This window comes from Temnothorax longispinosus, chromosome 9 (assembly GCF_030848805.1).
Source record: "Temnothorax longispinosus isolate EJ_2023e chromosome 9, Tlon_JGU_v1, whole genome shotgun sequence".
NCBI lineage: Eukaryota > Metazoa > Arthropoda > Insecta > Hymenoptera > Formicidae > Temnothorax > Temnothorax longispinosus.
Genome location: NC_092366.1, coordinates 3,301,044 through 3,320,054, shown reverse-complemented (window position 1 = coordinate 3,320,054; position 19,011 = coordinate 3,301,044). Strand labels below are relative to the sequence as shown.

Below are 19,011 nucleotides of genomic sequence, written 5' to 3'. Positions count from 1 at the left end.
TTTTATTACGAGACGAAATAATTATTTGCAAAAATTTATAAACAGGTCCTTAAAAAGTGAAAATTTTATTTTACATGTCCATATTAGAAACATTGTCGTTTTCCACATGGATTCCCGATTATATCAGATCTCGTCTACACCTAAATTTATCGAAATTCTAAGTGTTTGGCGAGATACATCGCTGCGAGATTACCGGTGCTTCTTTTTAAGCCGAGCCACAGTTTTTGCTTTCCGTGCATGCGCTCCGACGAGAGCCCGGAGCCGTCTCCGCTCCGTGATTTATCTGAGATTTATGTATGCGTCTCCATAGATCGTGAGAGAACACCTCTCCACGTGGAAACGTCTCAGAATCAACGGGATCGTCCACGGAAGCTCGATCCGCCTTGATTTGTCGTCGATTCTCGATGCGCGCGAACACTGTAAATATGTAATACTTGATGTCATTCGTTATCCGTCGTCCCCCACATGTCGCGAATGTGAGAAAGACATATGTTTCTTTCTCGGCAATTTCTGATGCTGCTTGCAAAAGCTGTCATCCGGTTGTTTCTTAGTAATAGAAATCTAGACTCTAACGTCAAATTATTTAACGTTTTTATTATCTATCATCTATCATAAAAATTTTGAAAGCACATTATTTTCCTATGTTTTGAAAATTCTATTGTTCGCAATCATACTTTATTTAACACTAAACGTAATTTATTTCATTTGTCTTATCCCGTACAATGTTAACGTTCCTGACCGAGAAATTTTTGCGGTGAAAAAATGTAGACTACGCGTCTTCCACGCGCTTCGGAAAGTCGCGTGAGAATTCTGTCTCCCGAAATAGAAACCTCGTTCGCTTTCATCGGCGCGTATCGCGCAAGAATATGTCGAGAACGCGAGGGTTCCACGAGCGGAAAAGGAAGCGGCGCGGTGCGGCTTGGATGCGCCCTCGGCTGCTTTTTCGAATACCTCGGCGCTGCACGATCCCGGGTATCCTCTCATTCCTGAAAGAGGCGCGAGCGCGAGCTACATCAGCGCGGTTGCCGGGATGCATTCCTGCACGAGCGTATTTCAATATAAACAATTGGCGAGCGAATTTTCCTCGGGCCCGCGCGCGAGTGATTTCTGGCCGACGTGACGGCGATACTTCTGTCTGCGATCGCGACCCCGCGGCCTCTCGGCGGCTAAGACACTCCGTTTCTCTCCCCTTTTTCTCTTCTTCGCTGCCTTTTTCTCCGCCGCTTCTTCGCCTTCCGTGTCGTGATCCTCCCCTCGTCTCTTTTCTCCTCTTTCTTTCGGAATTTTATGTGCAAATTTCTACTCTGGACCGTAAGAGAAGAGAACATTTGCGTCGTATTAAAAGTGGTTTATTTGGAAACATTCAGCGATCTAAAGGTTAATTAAGCAAATGAAATAATGCTCATCAAAATGACTCTTTAGCTAATTTTAAACTCAAATATTCTTCTTGGTACGAATATGGTCCAATAAATTCATATTTTACTGCAAAGCAACGAAATTTAAACTTTTAAACAAATTCTATTTTATTTTTTCCATGAAAAAAAGAAATGTCACATTTTTTGTATTAGTTGATTCAAATATCCCATTATTATTTATCCATGATGCATTGTTATATTTGTACATTCCAACCATGTAATACTTACGCTTGCATCTAATCAGTATGGCAGCCTCCACAAAATTTATTCCTCGCAATTATTTCGAAATAAATATTAATCATAATTTTTAATGAATTATCATAAAGTTACAGAAAAAGAATCTTAAAATAAATTATAAAAAAAGAATTATAAATAAAAAATTAATTATAAAACGAAAGAGTTGTCAAAATAAAATAATCAAAACAAATCGTATTGCAAAAAGATAATCGCGAGTCTTAAAATAAACTAAAGAGTTAAATTTACTGAGAAATGTAATAGTATGATAATTTTTAATTAACTACGCTTTATCCACTAATGGATGTGTGCGCGATCCGGCTTTAGTAATATAGCATGCGTGAAGAAAATCGCAGGCTCGAGGTTTACGATCTCGTAAATGCTGCGCAAGGGTTAGAATAATCAGTACACCGGTTATACTTTGTAACGTGATATTTTCTTATTATAACATCTGCAAAAAAGACCAGTCGCGTTACATCTACAACTCCGTACATACCGCCGTTATGCGTCTCGAAACAGGTTACATCATCATCAATAATGCTTTTTATTATTCGTCGTAGCGTGTTCTACGCAACGCTACGATACAATATATATATATCCATTTTATATATATTTATTTATATATATTTATATTTTTTCTTTGCAATTCATTTATATATATGTTCATATATTTTCATATTTATATATTTATATGCATTCATATTTATATTCTTTATTTATATTTATATATATTAATTATTTACACGTCTTTTATACAAAAAGTTTTCACGACTTTATACATAACTATATGTATAAGAACGTCACTCTCTCGCGCCCTGACGTACCTACACACACGCATTCGTTTATAATACATTTTTGAGTTTCGTGAGCAACCGTATCATCGTGCGAGCACCTCGAGAGGGATCCACGTGAGAGATGGGAACACCGTGAGAATGTATCGACAGGGACTTGTTACACTTTTATGTTTCAGTTGGATGGAATAGTGAAAATCAAAGTCCGTCGCGTGTACTAGTTTCTTTAATAAATATTGCGATCAACACGTATTAGACTCTTCTCCGTGCACAAATATAAAATATTATATTACAATGTAAAATAAATTATAAATCCTAGATTAAATAAAATTCGTCAATTTTCTCTACAATTTCAATAATTGCTTTAAAGCGAGCAGCATAAAGTTTTGTATTTTATCTTTATACATAGAAACATAAGAACCTTTAACAAAATAGCTATATTATTAGATTCTACTTCCGTAAACTCATCTTGCGTTTTCTGAAATGAGAAATTGTTTGTAACACTATTCCGTCCAATAGCTGATTTATCTGATCGTCATCGATTCCTTCCATATTTCGACAAATGACAATCACTATCACTTTCTGATGCTGCTAAATGAGCGAAGGTAAGAAAGGCGAACGTAGAGTGTACAGAAATTATGGTATCACTTACAAGCGTTTAAGTACTCGATGTATGGTAGTGATCGTCCTTTTCCAGATCCGAGTCGACGCTTCCTTATATCTCGCGTATAAGCCCCTTATTTTTGAAATGGCATACCATTTATAAATGTAATTTAATCAAAATCCATTCCAGGAACAAATCCAGGTTGTTCCTAGATTAAGAAAAAAGGGGTAGAACTGTATTTAATTACGTATAGCTATATATAAGTTTGACGGTGAAACTTAACGAAAAATGGGGGCAATATACCCGCGACAAATTATATGCCTATTTCGCGAAAATCTTGAAAAATTGCGCACTAATTTCGATAATGCGGAACTCATATATTCGCGAGCAATTCAGCTACGGTATATATCGTCAATTGGATCCCGCTCGAGGAAACCCAATCGCAGAATTTCCTTTAAGAAACGACCGCTGCTTAAACATATTAGAAATATCCCATATACCCCTAAAAAAAAGTGCTCCACTAAGTAACTAGCTCGACATTGCCACATTTACTATAACGTAGTATTCAAATATCTCCTCTTAATATCATTAAACAACCCTATACAACGCGCCGAGTCCGTTGTGCTGTTGTTGTGTATACAATATATTGTACAATATATTTATAAGATAGAAAAAGCACCGTTTCGAAAAATCGGGTTTCATTTTTGACATACATATTATCACATTATTTTGCGATCTCGTTCTCTCTCGTTCCACACATACACATACGTATACATACATTCTCGTGTGTTCGCTTTTTTTTTCTCCCTTAATTTTTCTATACGCATAAACACACACACACACACACATACACACATGCACGTACACACGTGCATACACATTGAAATTAACACTTACACATACACATCTCGCAGCGCTGTTCGCATTTTATGCCTGTTCAACTCACAGTTATTCTATCTTTATCTGTCGGAGACCCAGCGACAAGCAATATCGAATATTCCTCATATTTCAATCAAAAATATATCTCGATATACTTCGTAGCGTTGTTATCTCAATTTTAACCCGTTACATCCTAAATTGAGATATTTCCCAACCATATTACATTAATCTTGCTTAAAAACATTAAAAATTCGCGAATTATAATGGGTTTAGCGAAGGAGCAACAAAACATAAAAAAGAAAACTCCGTTGGAAATTATATTAATTATAAAAATAATTAATAAAATATATAATTTAATTTAATAAAATAAATAATTAATAAAAAAATAATCAAATATCAATGTATTTTTCATTTCTAATCTACATTATCAAGATATTATCCCAGTCGCTCTTTTCATAAACATCATTACATTTTTTCCATTATACACTTCAAATATACATTTGCATTTAATAGTCTTATACATACCAGGATGTAACGAGTCATAAATTGTCGCTTTTTTGTACAATTAAACAAATCATAGAATCATCCGTCGAGATTTCTAGCCACACTGACAATCAGAAACGATATTTAATAACGCGAAATGTGTTATTGCGAGAAATAACAACGAAACTTTAGCGCGTTTCGTCCACAATCGGAAGTTCGTAAATTCGCTCTATTTAAGCATCTAACAAGGGAATCTAGCAAATTAGGAAGTTCTAATTTTAATGAAACTTTGCATATATGGAGTAGGTAAATAGATTTATAAATTTTTAATAGGTATCAAAAAACAATTTGAGGAGTAAAATCACACCTCATGTGTAAAGCGGCTTTCGATTTTTCCCTATAATATATATCGCCGAAACTATTCGACATATATCAAATATGTTTTATGATAAAAGCATCTCTATTTAACCACACAAATAACATTCTGAAAAAGTATTTATTTTTAAAAACTTATTCCTTTGCATCTTTTATATAGAAAAATATCTATTATGTTACAGTAGAGTCTCTCTAATATTGACTTTAAAAAATTATGGAATACTCCCACCACAGAGTGGACTGCCAATCACCGTGTACTTGCGGTAACGCGTGATATGGAAGGGGCACGATATTAATGTTGGTGAAAGTATGTGTGAAGGAATCTAAAGATTACAGGGGACCAAATTTAACGAGACTCTACTGTATAATATTATAAAATAAAAATATTTTTATTTTAAATAATCTTATAATTCTTTATATAAACTTGTAATTGTAATTTTTGACTGAATCAAACAAATCTCAAAAATTTTCTCATTTTTTGATATCTCGAATAGTTTTAAAGATATATATCGCTTTGCATATGAGAAATAATTGTTACTGTTTTTTGGCACCAACTGCAAATTTCTAAATCTATCTATTTACATCCATTTAAAATCTGAATTTCCGAGTTCGCGAGGTTCTTTTGCCGGTACAACAAGGATAATGACTTACCCTACCGCAGCGTGTTTCCACGGGACATCTCGTCTGCTCGTCTCGGATCTATCATCTCGAGTCAGCTGTGTTCCGAGTAGTCTATCGATTGATCGGTCGACCGATCGTGCGTGATTGCCGCGGAATTAATCATGACGCGATGATGTGACGTGCAATGGCACTGGCATACAAAGAAGACGTTATATCGCACTCTCGAGTGGTCTCGTCACGTACGCTCTTAAGTAACCCAAGGTAAAAATATCGTATTTACAAGATACATAATATTGGCTGTATATATGATATCGCGCGGTATTGTCATTCAAGTTGAACGTCACGTGTGGAGTTTCGTCGTCGTTCGCTGCATTTCTTTCTCTCTCTCTATCTCTCTCTCGAAGCTCCTTTTCGAGAACGATCGTCGTCGAGTTAGATGAGACATCGAAAAATCGCCGCCGTAATTCTAGTACAAGTAAACGCGATCGCATTAAACGCCTATATTCGCAAAAAAACGCCGCTATTACAAATATACCATTCGCGCGAGCGCGAAGGAGCCTAATTTATCTCACGCGATCTCATAAGTTTCCTTCGTTCACGCCGTAAAATGCAACGCGCTTCGCACTTTACATCCTACTTACAACAAACAATTTCTTTTTATATTTAGTAAAGTCGACTCTTGTTCGCTAAATTACCAGATGTGCTTGACGATGCCCGACTCTCTTAGCTCCTATCTAAAGTACTATACATAAAAATTTTTGTACAATATATTTATCTTTAAATAGACGAACTTTTCGATAATGTCGTGTACCGCAGCCTTTACAGATCATTCGCTTTTTAAAAATGATAAAACAAAATATAAAGCGGATTTGACGAGACATCCGAGCGACTTCGGAAAAGTACAGTGAACAACTTAACAAATAACAAAAGTGATCAAATTGTATTTATTGAACTGTAATACGCATAGCTAAAAAATCGCAAACGAACGAAAAGTGGAAAAGAAAATGCGCAATACAAAATTATTAAAATTCGTTTAAAATTATTTTCATATATAGCGATTAGGGGATGTATTAATAATGATTTTTCTTAATATTAAATACAGAGCTCAGATACATTATCATGTTTCGATTCATTATGTAAAGTATTAGTTAAGATTATGCAGAGATTTAATAATTTTAGGAAAGGTACTTTTCGCGAAAAACATGAGAATTTTCAATTCAATAAGTGTATCTTTATATTAATCCGAAAAAAAAAATTTACACAAATAATTTACGAAAATATTTTATTACGAGACACAGGCTAAAGTTTCTGAGATTCCAAGGTCTTAACGTCGTAATCGAAAAATTAGGATACTCGATCGTGATGACTACGCAAAGATAACCGAGGCAAAATCACGACTTACCGCCGGTAATCCTCGAAGATCACGGACGATTTCGACGAAAGGCGATGTCGTGCGGGGATTTAGATCTGCGATCTGTGCGTGCAGGCGCGAGCGTCGTCCGACCGAAAGGGGATATTTCCGAAAGAATGTTTCACGGGCTATGAACTTGGAGAACGCTGCAGCCTCGTAGGAGAGGCGTCAAGACGAATGACTAAGGCCCATGGCATGACTCGACTAATAGCGAGTACTCGGCGCGAAGATTGATTCGAGATAGCGATGGGAGATCCACCGGCTCTCTCTCTTCCTCTCATCGTTGATTATAAATGCTAATTTATGACTTCTTCACGCCACGCTCGTCTTCCCGCTGTCTCTCTCTCTCTCTCTCTCTCTCTCTCTCTCTCTCTCTCTCTCTCCTTCCACCCTCTCTTTATTTCATTCTTTACTACATAACAAAACGCTTATCTATCTATCCCTTCTCCCTTGAGCCCCCATATCTCTTTCAATCTCTCTTTCTCTCTTTCTCTCTCTCTCTCTCTCTCTCTCTCTCTCTCTCTCTCTTTCATTTTTATTCATTCGCTTTCTCTCGCTCTTTCACTCGCACACGAAACAACTGACAAGCTTTCTTGCATGTACAAATCTCTCCCTCTCTTTCACTCGACCACTTTAGTGAGTACCAAGTTTTAACGCCCATGAACGTTCTTGAGCGCTCGGGCCATTCGGCGCCTCCGCGATTTTCTGAATGAACATCTTTATTACGTATTTTTCTTCTTGTTTTCTTTTTTTTCTCTTTACACCCCACCCCCCTCTCTCTCTCTCTTTTGCCTTTCTCAGCACGTCACCGAAAATTCCTCTCCCTCGGCGAACAAGACGATCGCTCCTCATTGCACGCCCACCTTTCTCGCCGCTCTTCGCGCGCATTATCCTATCACTCTCGGTCGAACTGCGTTAATGATCTCGCTTAATTCTCCCCAGCTCTCTCTCGCTAAAATCTATACGCTAAAACCTTCTTCCTTCATTCTTTGCTTCCGTCGATTCCGTCCTCTTTCTCTTTTTGACGTCAAGTCTACTCAGGGTCACAAGTCTTTTAAATTCTGACTGATATTCTGATTCGTCGCGAAATACCGTGCCGATCTAGCGAAACGCGAGTATATAACAAGTATCAATAACGAGGAATATTGTCGCGTCACGCTGCTAAGAGCAACGCGGATACGTAACCGGGTTAATGACGACGTTGACAAGAACGACGAGTCGACCTTCGACCTCGAGACCTCGCGACAACGAGGCCGGAGTCGCGCCCACTGTGTCCGCCGTCCTCGTCCCCCCCCCCTCTCCCCCGTATATTTGGGATTCGCGGCGTCGCCCACCCATCGTCCGCCCTCGATTTTTCTCTTTACTCGTACGCGAGTCGGGCCTACGGGTCATCGTCGGGCGCCGCGATACCGCTGTTCGACGTGTAATATTATGCGGAAGCTAGCTGCCGCCAGACAGAGTGTCACATCGAGGATATGTAGGGCCAGTTGAAGCTGTTGCCGCTCAACAGCATGTCCCTGATGAGCGTCTCGATCGGCGTCTTGCCCACCAGCCGCACGAAGAAGAGCTGCTCGATTACCTGCGACGAGACCGTGCGCAGCGACGGCAATCGCAGCAGCAGTTTGCCGAACCTTGTCGGCTGATTCGGGTACTGGGTCCGGCAGTACTCCTCCAAGGCGCACTGCGACTTTTCCTGAAGGGACTCGATGTGCGCCACGTCCGAGAGACCGCAGGCGTCTGTAACAGAGAACCAAAGAGAGAACGTTTAGATACACCGCACAAAAATTATCTTCGAACGAAGAACAATTTCCAATTCAATCCAACTTCGATACAACTTCTGCAATAAGCATGCGACAAATCCCTGCTAATAAAATTATATAACTATTATATCTTCAATATGATGCTATCAACGTTATATTATACCTTGACTAGCATATTATATCTTCACGGAAATTATTATGTTATAAAATTTGTTTTATTATTTCTACACATTATTATTACTAAATTTCAAAGTGTCAGATAGCGAAGCAGATATATATTAGTCTTCATTACGCAAAATATCGTGGTACAACTGAAAAAGATTCAGTTATGCATGAAAAAAAATGTATAACATAGAATACAATTATTTCATATGGACGGCTAATATCGAAATATTCTGTAAAATATAAATATTTGTTGTAAGGAGTTCGTTTCTCCGCGCCTTGACCCTAATCTGTTGCTCATGTTCAGATAGAACGGCAGCCGACGGTAGAAAATCTCAGTTTTTCCGCTCCGAACGTTTTCCTCGTTAGACGAAGCGTATCTCTCGATACGCGCGGATGGCGATAACTGTTGCCGTTTAATTTACGTGCGCAAAGGAAGCACCTACGCTTTATTATCGCGGTAATTATCGTTGTTGCCCATTAGCCAAGGCATGATTAGCGAGCCGGCGAACTCTTTTCTCGACGATCGCGATTAGAAGGCGAGAGAAAGAGTAAAAGAAGAAATTATACGTCGAGTAACAACGAGTGGATGATCGAGCTTGTAAAAATATTGTCACAACGGCAATCCGGAGATGGCGTTTCAATCTGCTGCGTCGAAATCATGTGCCAAGATTGACCGCTTAATTTTAAAAAGTTCTGCAGAGTCAATAATTCTCTCGGAATTAGTTGGTGTAAGTGACTATATTAATTAAACTAGTACAAAAAAATTAATCCAAAGTAAATTGATGAATCCATCGCATAATAGATTACAATTACTCTCAGCTAATTTATTGCGCAAATAAGAAGGAGCGATTTGGATCACTGTTGTCAGGCCCGGACGGTGCTATAGTAGGTGACTCGTCATTCCAAGGGTTAAAGCCCTTGTCAAGTTGCAACGGAGACTGCAACCCTCCGGCGCGACGAGAGTGAGATTCATGTTGGAATGCACGTGCCAACCGGAGACACCGCCGGTGCAAATGTCAAACTAATCACATGGGCCATCTGCTCACTTCGGCTTACCCGTGAAACCGCGCCATTGTTTTCCGGAAAATGCAGTCTTTTGTTCGCATAGTGGAAAAACTGGAAGAAGAGAAACGATGCATGTGGTCTGCCTAACCCGATAGGGTGTGCCGCGAGAATAGCAGTATTACCTTTATCTTAAATGGTAATTTTATAATCGCTTTTATTTAAATAAAATTTTATTTAAATATAATAAACTAGCTAAACGTGTTTGCATATAGATATAGATACTTCTTTTATTCACATGGAAATAATTATCTCTTATAGACAATTTTTTAACCAATAATACCTAATTAAGCAATATGTTTTTATTACTGGGAAATATATCATAAGCTTTAATGTTAACTAATCAGCATCTTGATATCTTTTCTCTTGTTAAATTCTTTACGTTTTTCACTTCTCATGAAGAATCTTCTCAGTGTATAATACAGAATTTTATTTTTCGCACGTGGTACTTCAATATTCTTTTGCAGTTGTAAATAAAGTCATAAATTACTTTTTATCAGTCATCAGCACATTGAAGTGCTAGTGCTCATCATTTCCGTACGTCACTTCGTCACGTGCGTGTTAAGGCAAACTTCATTATCACATTTCTAAAAAAGGGGGACTACGTGCAACAGTGGACCAGGACGAATCGCTCTATTGGGAAACGCGAATGTGCGTGTGAGAAATCGGGGTTGCTGTCCGCGCGCATAAATCGACGGGGATGGCCGAAAAATGAGCATGCGTGCATGAGGGTCGGTGGCTCTTTTTGCAAAACTCTCGAACGGGACGGGCCTCGTCGTTCCTCATTACGCGCGATCCTCGCACGCGGCGCGTGCATAAACGCATCGCAGACGTCAGATTCCTTTGTGATGGAGTCCACGTGCGCATAATGGGCCATTATAAGTACGCAGGAAAATAAAACGCGATTCACGTTTGCATTTCCGAACGAGACCGTTCTTCATGCGGTGACGACGTAGAAATCGCGCGCGGGCACGAACGAAATTGTCCGCGACCGAAACCGCAAAGTTTGCCAATTATTTATTAGAGCAGGTAAGCACAGCGAACGATCGGACACTCCGGTGAATGTCCACCGAATCTGCACTTACTTATTTCTGCGTTATATATCATGGTATAATAGAATAGTATAATAGTAACGGTTGTTCAATAAGGAAACAACGCTACATTCATTTTAATCTATATAGTGTATAATTACAAACCGCGAGATTACTATTTATAGAAAAATTAATTGTTAATGAATTATAAATAAGCTGTTACTAACTTATTGATTGATATTATTAACAAGCTGAATTAAAACGTGGTTGTTTAACTCAAAAAGATTGTAATAATGTTTATCAAATCACATTTTCCTTCGTTCTTCCTGTATCTACAATAAAAAATGGAAATTATTGTTAAATTTATTTAATAAATTGGTATAACTCGTATTTATTATTAATTATATAAAGATAATATTTGAATAGTTTGATCGACAAAGGACGATTTGCTCAATAAACATGCTTCTCTCGTATTAATATGTGCTATATCTATATAACAATAAACTCATTCGTCACTTTGCCGATAAGACTTGCGACACATTTGCATATCATTGCCAACGCTCGAGGGAACACGTTGTCTTACGAGATCTTAACAGATCACTTGCAGCCTCTGCTTCTCAAGGAGCAACACACCGCGTCGCAGATCAATCCTACGGATTGTATAAATATGCGTGAAAATTAATTTCTATTATTATACCCGTTATTATTACCCGTTGTCGAGCGACAGGTTATTTTCCGTTTATGTTGCATCTTGCATCCACGTTGCGTCGAGGACACTCGCATCGACGATCGACGTTTAATTCCTAGCGCATGAACACTTTATCGAGGCATGGGGGATTGTTAAATGCAGCTTCGGACGACCGGTGTGCCGCATAATTATAATCTTCTTTATAATACGAGAGGGCTGCTACACATAAAGACTTGCAAAACAATCCTCATGTAACATCTCTTTTTTTTGCAAACGTTTGGGTAAAGAAACGGAATGATAATCCGACTGCATTACCGCCGGACAATTATCATAATGTAGGTCTGAATTGCATTGTCATGCATCAGCTCCAATTAACTTTGATGGTCTTATGCGCGACTCAATGTTTACTCTACACATCGTTACTTCAGATAATTAAATTTTTTATTGTCCTGCGAAACAAAAATTAATTGTTGCGCAAAATAAAATTGAAAAAGTAACAAAAGAATTGTGAAGCGTATCAGAAAGAATTAAATGAGCCTTTATTATCCAGATAATATATCTCTAGTTAATTAAAGTTCTAGTATTATACCTTTTAAATAACACTTATTAAACAGCTAAATTATTGTAAATTTTTCTACTATATTTCTATGTTAATAATTCCTTGTTAATAATTGTCGCGGGACGCGGCTGGAAATATCAATTTGTGGATTGGAAAATCTGAAAATTATACGTGACAATTGTTTAATAATTTCTAGTCCTCAACATCTTTCTATTTGAAAGCTAAATGTTAAAACAATCAGAAAGAAGTTCTCCCCTCTCTTTCTCTATGTCGCAATGGTGCTGACCGACGAAATCCGAGCGCGATCCGCCGCGTACCCGTATCAGCCTCGATCGACGAGGTCTCAATTAAAGAGACCGCGAGGAATCCGCCAACGCGCGGCCAATAAACAAACTGTCGGATTGGCTCTGTACGATGTCGTCAGCGCCAATTCACCGCATCAGTTCGAATAATACCGTTGAGTGGCGTCTCTGGTTTCCTCCTCGCGTCGTCTCTCGTCACATTTTCTTCTTCTCTTTCTCGTCGCACGCGTTAACCGCTAAATGCTGTGGCGCCTCGTTGACCGAGCACCAACATAAATTGACCAATCTTCAGTAGCGGGGTCCCTGAGTCCCATTGCCGTCTTCCAGCGCGCTGCCGCGCTGGGACACACCTCCTCGGGACCCCCCGCACGCTGGATTCGATTGACTGACATTCGACTAGCTAGTTATCAATATTGCACGAGTTGCGTAGCGATATTGAATCAATTATTGATGGCTTCGCGATGTTTTAGCATTGGCAAGCTGATTGGTGGTAGGGTGATCTCAAAGGAAGATCTCGTTCCTAAAGCAAAATATCTAGATTTCTTTAAAAAAAACTCTGATGAGATTGAAGAAATTTGATTCTTTTTTTAATATTATAAATTGTGAAAAAGTATATATTTCGCCCATAATATGATAACCGACTATAACATCTTCCTTTATGAGTTTCCACGACAATGAGTGTGGGAGTTTTATGTCTTAGATATCTTTAGATGGTGGATCATGGTGCATTGTGCTGTAAGTGTAACGATGCTATTCTCTAGACATATCTGATCTACAATAATCGCGAAAAATTTGCAAAATTATCAAGTGGGCGTACGAGATTAGGCCACACTCTATATAGGAGTCGATGCCACCTTGATAGCCAAGTGTCAGAAACTTACAATAAACATTTTGTAAAATTGAGATAGATAAAATCGCGTCAGTTCGACAAGCTTTTCTTTGCGTAACGCGTTCTTTTTTTTCCAAGTATATTCTTCAGTCATTTTCTGTCACGCGATCCTTGTTGTCGCTTCCTCGAAGCTAATGTCAGCCGCTCGAGTTCCAACCGTTTTCCAGTGCGTACCAGCTAGATCCAGCATCACTCTTTGCTTTATTAGTCTCAATTTCGTCGGGAGATACTCGATGTCGTCAACCGCCTTATGACTATAATTACGATGCATGTTACGTAATTTTCACGAATAATTCATTATCATTATGCTTCATAATTTTTGACAAACCAAAAACTTACAATTTGAATTCATCTATTAAATTGATAATGATTTCAAAGAAAAGCATTTCATCTGTCTTGTACATGTGAAATTATTCGAGATACATCATACATTATGTCACAATTTCATTTTCTTTCAGTCTAAAGAAACTGACACACAAATAAATAAATTAAAATTAAAATTAAATTGAATAAAATTTTCTACACTCAACACGAAATTTTAAAATAGAATAACATATTCGATCTATCGCCCGTGGAAACAGAATAACATAGGACATCCACAATCCTGAGCTCGATCTTCGAATTTTCGTAATTTACATATCCCATATAAATTCTCCAACATTTTAATGTCTTTTTAAGAATTAATTCAACACTTCAAAAGTATTACTTTTGATTATCTGATATTATTACTCACATTATATCTATTGTCTCTAAAATCTGATATAACTAAAGAAAAGCTTGCTTAAAAAGGCGCGCTTGCATCTAATCTAAAATCTACTGTACTACCACCACTACTGTAAGTACAATTCCCAAGTATAGTTTCGTTCGTAAGAACGAGCGATATTGCCTCGATATTACAGCCGAAACGGAAGCGATCGCAGATCGGCGCGTCCATACTCGGTAGGATAATCCCGAGGATGCGCATATATACCTCGTTGTAATCCGACCCAGCGCGGGACCCAGGTTATCGAAGGAATAAGGGGAGGAGAAGGGTACGTAAGACCGCGCGAAGAATCGCTCGTTCAGCAAAAGCCCTCGCGTCGTCGGCAAGACGCGACGCCGTTTCTTGCCGGGGATATATACATATCGATATGCGCTTGCGAGGGTATAGCGGAATCTCCTTTTCCAGGGCATATCGACCCTCTATCTCTTCCTCTCCCGTGCGAAAGTCGCGTCCGTAGAATCACGGAGATTTTCTCTTCTTCTCTTTTTCTTCCTTTTCGCCTCTTTCTCTCGCTCTCTCTATATGCGCGTACAAATAAGGCGTCCGGAGACAAATGACGCGGGAGAGGGATCAACGCAGCCCGACACAAAGCATCCCCTGAGCACCCTTCCCGGAGTCGGAGGTGACGTCACTGACAATGGAAGGTCGAGCTGTGATTAAAGATCGAGGGACTCCGTAAAAACTCTTTCAAAAGTACCGGTGGCGGGGGACGTGCGAGGGAGGTGACGCCGGGAGGTGAGGCCCGCGAAGAAGGAGGACGACGAGTCGCGAAGGGGGAACCAGGGGGGAATCCTACCGGCGTGAAATATTGCCTCCGCGGCACCCGACAGCTATATGACATTTCCGAAGGGCATGGAAGAATCCCCGCGAAGCCGCTCGGCATCTCTCGCTCGCTCCGCTCGCGATCGCGTTTTGCCTCTTTGTACAGTGTCCAGTTCTTCCCAAGATTATTTTGCAAGAGAATCCGCGATATCGTCACCGCCGCCGTTTTGCACATGTATTACGAACGTAATAAATAAAATAAATAACAACTAATTAATTTTCTATTAAAATAGTCAATATTTTTCTTAATATTAAAAAAAACGATATTTAGGGATATATAAAAGAGATGGAGTATACTTCTAAATTTGACTTTTTGTTATTAGCATTGAAAATTTTCTGAACCTAGATATATGTAGGATTTCATTAAATTCCAAATTTTTTTACTTGATGAGGTGATCTCATTAACAGTTGATACAGTGAATGTTGAACACCTTTGGGCGACTACGTTTCTTTCACTTTTCTCTGTCACAATCTCTGTTCCTTCACTAACCAAAGACTTTTTATTTTCAGCCCCAATGTCAGCAGAAAGAGAGACGATTCCATGGATTCGAAATGCAGCCTACGTCCGTTAGTATTATAGAGGCAAACGTTTTTAAAGTATACGAACGCGCGTAACTTTGTGAAGACATCAAGGATAACGTCAATCTTCCATGCTGACGTGCAGTAAACTACATAATTATGCGTTCTACAAGTAGATCAAAATGCATTTCCTTTAACAAATACTATAATTATAAACCTAGAGCCCTCATCTCATTCTCGCAGAGAATTATAAACGTCAAATTTCAAGCGACGAATAAGTGCCATGAGAAATATCGTGCGTGAGATAAAAACAGATCCCTTAAAGTCCACAAACGTTAGAATAAAAAGAATAATATACAAGAGGGAACGCACATGTGTAATTATAAAACCGGATATCGTTAACAAACATCAAGTTCCCTTCCAGACAGTGTTCCACAATATTTCTTCTTATTCGTACAACAGTTTTCTTCACACATCACCGCTTAGCTTCGCGAGCGAGAGAATGATCCTGATAGATAACGGAGGAATTTGCCGACGAGAGAGGTGTTGTGATAACGAACCGCGGGGGACGCGACGCCGAGAGAGAGAGAGAGGAAGTTCATTACGATCGTACGCGTGTACTCGATAACTTCTCCCCGCGATCGCGGCGGGGCGAGGAATACGGGCGTTGCGCGCACGTGACGTAACGTATAATTTACCGCGCTTAATTCCGCGCGTCTTGTAACAGGTGACTTACATTAATGGCTTCTATCTCGGCGGCCGTGGCGCAGAAGAAAAGCCGGTCGCTTTATCGCGCCGCGAGAGTCGCGGAATCGCGCCCGACGATCTCCTCTCTTCTCCCGTGCGGGAGAGAGAGAAAGATTCTCAGATTCTTAGCGAGTAGACCTAGCGATCTTCGCAAATTGCGGGCATAAATCCTTTACGCGCGTATCCAACGCGCGGATGATTAACAGTCGTCGCGAAATCAGCGCGAAGGCGAGTTCCGCTATGAGATATGGACGTTAAAAACGGCCGCAGATTAGAAATCGCTTGGGAAAAAGTCGTGGCACATATGCCAGTTAGACGCACGTGGTTGATAAAAAGATAATAATCTAGACGATAGCTCAAATAAAAATTCATGAAGAGTCATGTACTTCAAAATTCTTTTTTAGTCTGAAGTAATTAAAAAGTAATATTCTTTTTCACATAAAAAAATATTATACGACATATACTATTCTAATAAAATATATTATATATTTTTTTAAATTCTAGTGATATAATGTTGCAACAGTTGGAGTTTTAGATTCAATTTTTTTACTATTATATTACTAATACTCCAACTTGTAACGTTCTATTACTAATTCTAGTAATATAATGTTACAAGTTGGAGTTTTAGTTGGATTCAATTTTTTTACTAAACATTTGTATTTAAATTTTAATAATGTGTATTTGGCGCGATAAGCATTTTAGACAAAAATATTGAAAATTGATGGCACGGCTACTGTCCAAGCATATTGGAAAGTCTAAAACTTGTACATATACCACAAAATTTTTTATATGCATTAAGGACGACGTTCATTTCTCAAGTACCTGGACAAGTATCGACAGCCGGAACTCTACAGTCTCGCGTTACGGTCGAGGAGCGGCTCTCCGCGTTTTCTCGGATGTGCCCGTGACGGGATAAGACGTAACGAAGCGCCGGCGGTGCATCGGTGGGGGAGGGAAGACGAAGAGGCGATAATTATACGGTCGGCTAATCGAGCGAGGCTCCGCGGACGGGTGCTAACAGGCGCGTTAATAAGCGCACCTAAAAGGAGTGCAGCTCCGCTCGTAACGGCAAGCACGAGACCTCAATATGCTCGTTGATTCTCAAGATTTACAAGCTAGCTGATCGCGTTACAGTCGTATACAACGAACACGCGCCCGGATGTACGGCCCGCAGTCGCATCCTGAATGATAAGAATCGCAACGGCGAGAAGATTTATCATTACGCGGCGCCGGACGATATTCTACAATCGATTCCATTCGCATCAAGGACGCGAATTCGCACGTTACAAAGACCGCTCGCGTTGAGGCGGCATTTCGCTTTAGCGTCCGGTCTTTATAAAGGCCATTATAATGGGCTAATCGTCTCACAGGCGATCATCGCGACTCACTCAACGACGGATCGGACGCATCGGATGAAATCGGTGTCTGTAAAAGTGGCTTTGCGGCGGTGATAATTATGCTTTTGATGTATATCGCGGCGCCTCGCGCTTCCTCATGGAGGTTGCTTCATAAGATAATAGCCATAGACGCCGGACAGTTTTACGGGATATCGAGGGAGAGCATAAAGGGGCTAGACTTACCGGTGACGGCGGGGTGGCTGCCATTTCTCTCGTAACGGAATCGAAAGTGTCGGAATTACGCGACGCGAACGGCTAATTAAGTCTCGCTCCCCCGCATAATCGTCAGTCCCGGCGATATGGTCGAGACGTCTCGTCGTAACATTCAACCCGCTTCCTTTCTACGATTGTCCACTAGCTTCGTAGGTTCATACCTACATAAGGATTGCGCCTGATGCAACCCTAGTGCACTTAATTGAATGTCGATATTGTATTAAGAAACAAGTTCTGCAAATACGAATTAAAAGATTCGGTGCAACAGTAATCTAACTCTTTGAAGTAAAAAAAAATTAATAAGCTTAATTCTGTTAAATTCAAAATTAATTTTTAAAATCTTGAAGAAATTGCTTTACCGTTTCTCTGGATTTTTTGTGTAAAAAGATTCTTCAAATTAAATGCACTAAGAACGCGAGAAAAGGTCGCTTTCAATGTCGTATGCTGGAATTATGCATTGACATGAAAGCGCAGATTCTCAACAATATTGCTAACTGTATCGTGATTAATTATGCATGGTAATAAATACTATACATAATTAATCCTACAGCCACGTGACATATAAATGTTTATTTCAATAAACACAGAATACATTTCTTTCAAAAGAATATTATATAGGTATACGATTTTCAAATTGTGTTCATTGAAGTATATTCTTTCTGTTCTGCTAAAACGTAATTCTATAATTTTTTCAACAAGAAATCGCAACTATAATTTAATAGCCTCAAGCACAGTGTATTTAAAAGTCGCCGTACTTCTCAAGAAGATACATAGCTTCCGATATTAAGCCGTGATTATTCCGGAGTGCGTGCAAAAAATATAACTGCACATTTTTCTTGAGAAGCTACTATAACCACAATCATATATCATGAATCTGAAACCCCAGATCGACGTTGCTGATGAACGGAAGTGTCATAGCACACTCAGTTCCGCGCATTGCGTGCAGTACGCTGTATCGGATATCACAATATTGTGAGGAGGCGCCTTCTCGTGTATAATGGATACCGCGCACACACGGTGGGCCCGCGCGATAATTATCATAACAACACCGCATATTTAGAGACGCTTCTCTCTCTCTCTCTCTCGCTCTCCAGTCCCTATCGGGATCACGCATCGGGGCGACAGGCATTTAACCGAAATACACACCCCATAGGTGGCCCGTACATACGTACAAGCGTCCCGTTTAGGAGCCACATTGTCATGTTAATGGCTGACAATGCCAATCCTATTACGTCGTTCGGGTAGCGGGCGCCGCGGGCCTTTACGGGGCCCGCGCGCCGA

At 39.6% G+C, this 19,011-nt stretch overlaps 1 protein-coding gene across 2 annotated transcripts in view; it reads right to left on the bottom strand.

Moving 5' to 3' along the window:
* Positions 1-2,063: 2,063 nt before the first annotated feature.
* Svp (nuclear receptor subfamily 2 group F member 1-B) overlaps positions 2,064-19,011 on the bottom strand; it is a 120,460-nt gene continuing 103,512 nt past the window's right edge. For both annotated transcript variants that reach the window (XM_071787417.1, XM_071787418.1), the window contains exon 4: positions 2,064-8,550. In XM_071787417.1, the coding sequence (XP_071643518.1) occupies positions 8,276-8,550 (275 nt within the window). In that variant the 3' untranslated portion in view covers positions 2,064-8,275. The remainder of the gene's footprint in view (positions 8,551-19,011) is intronic.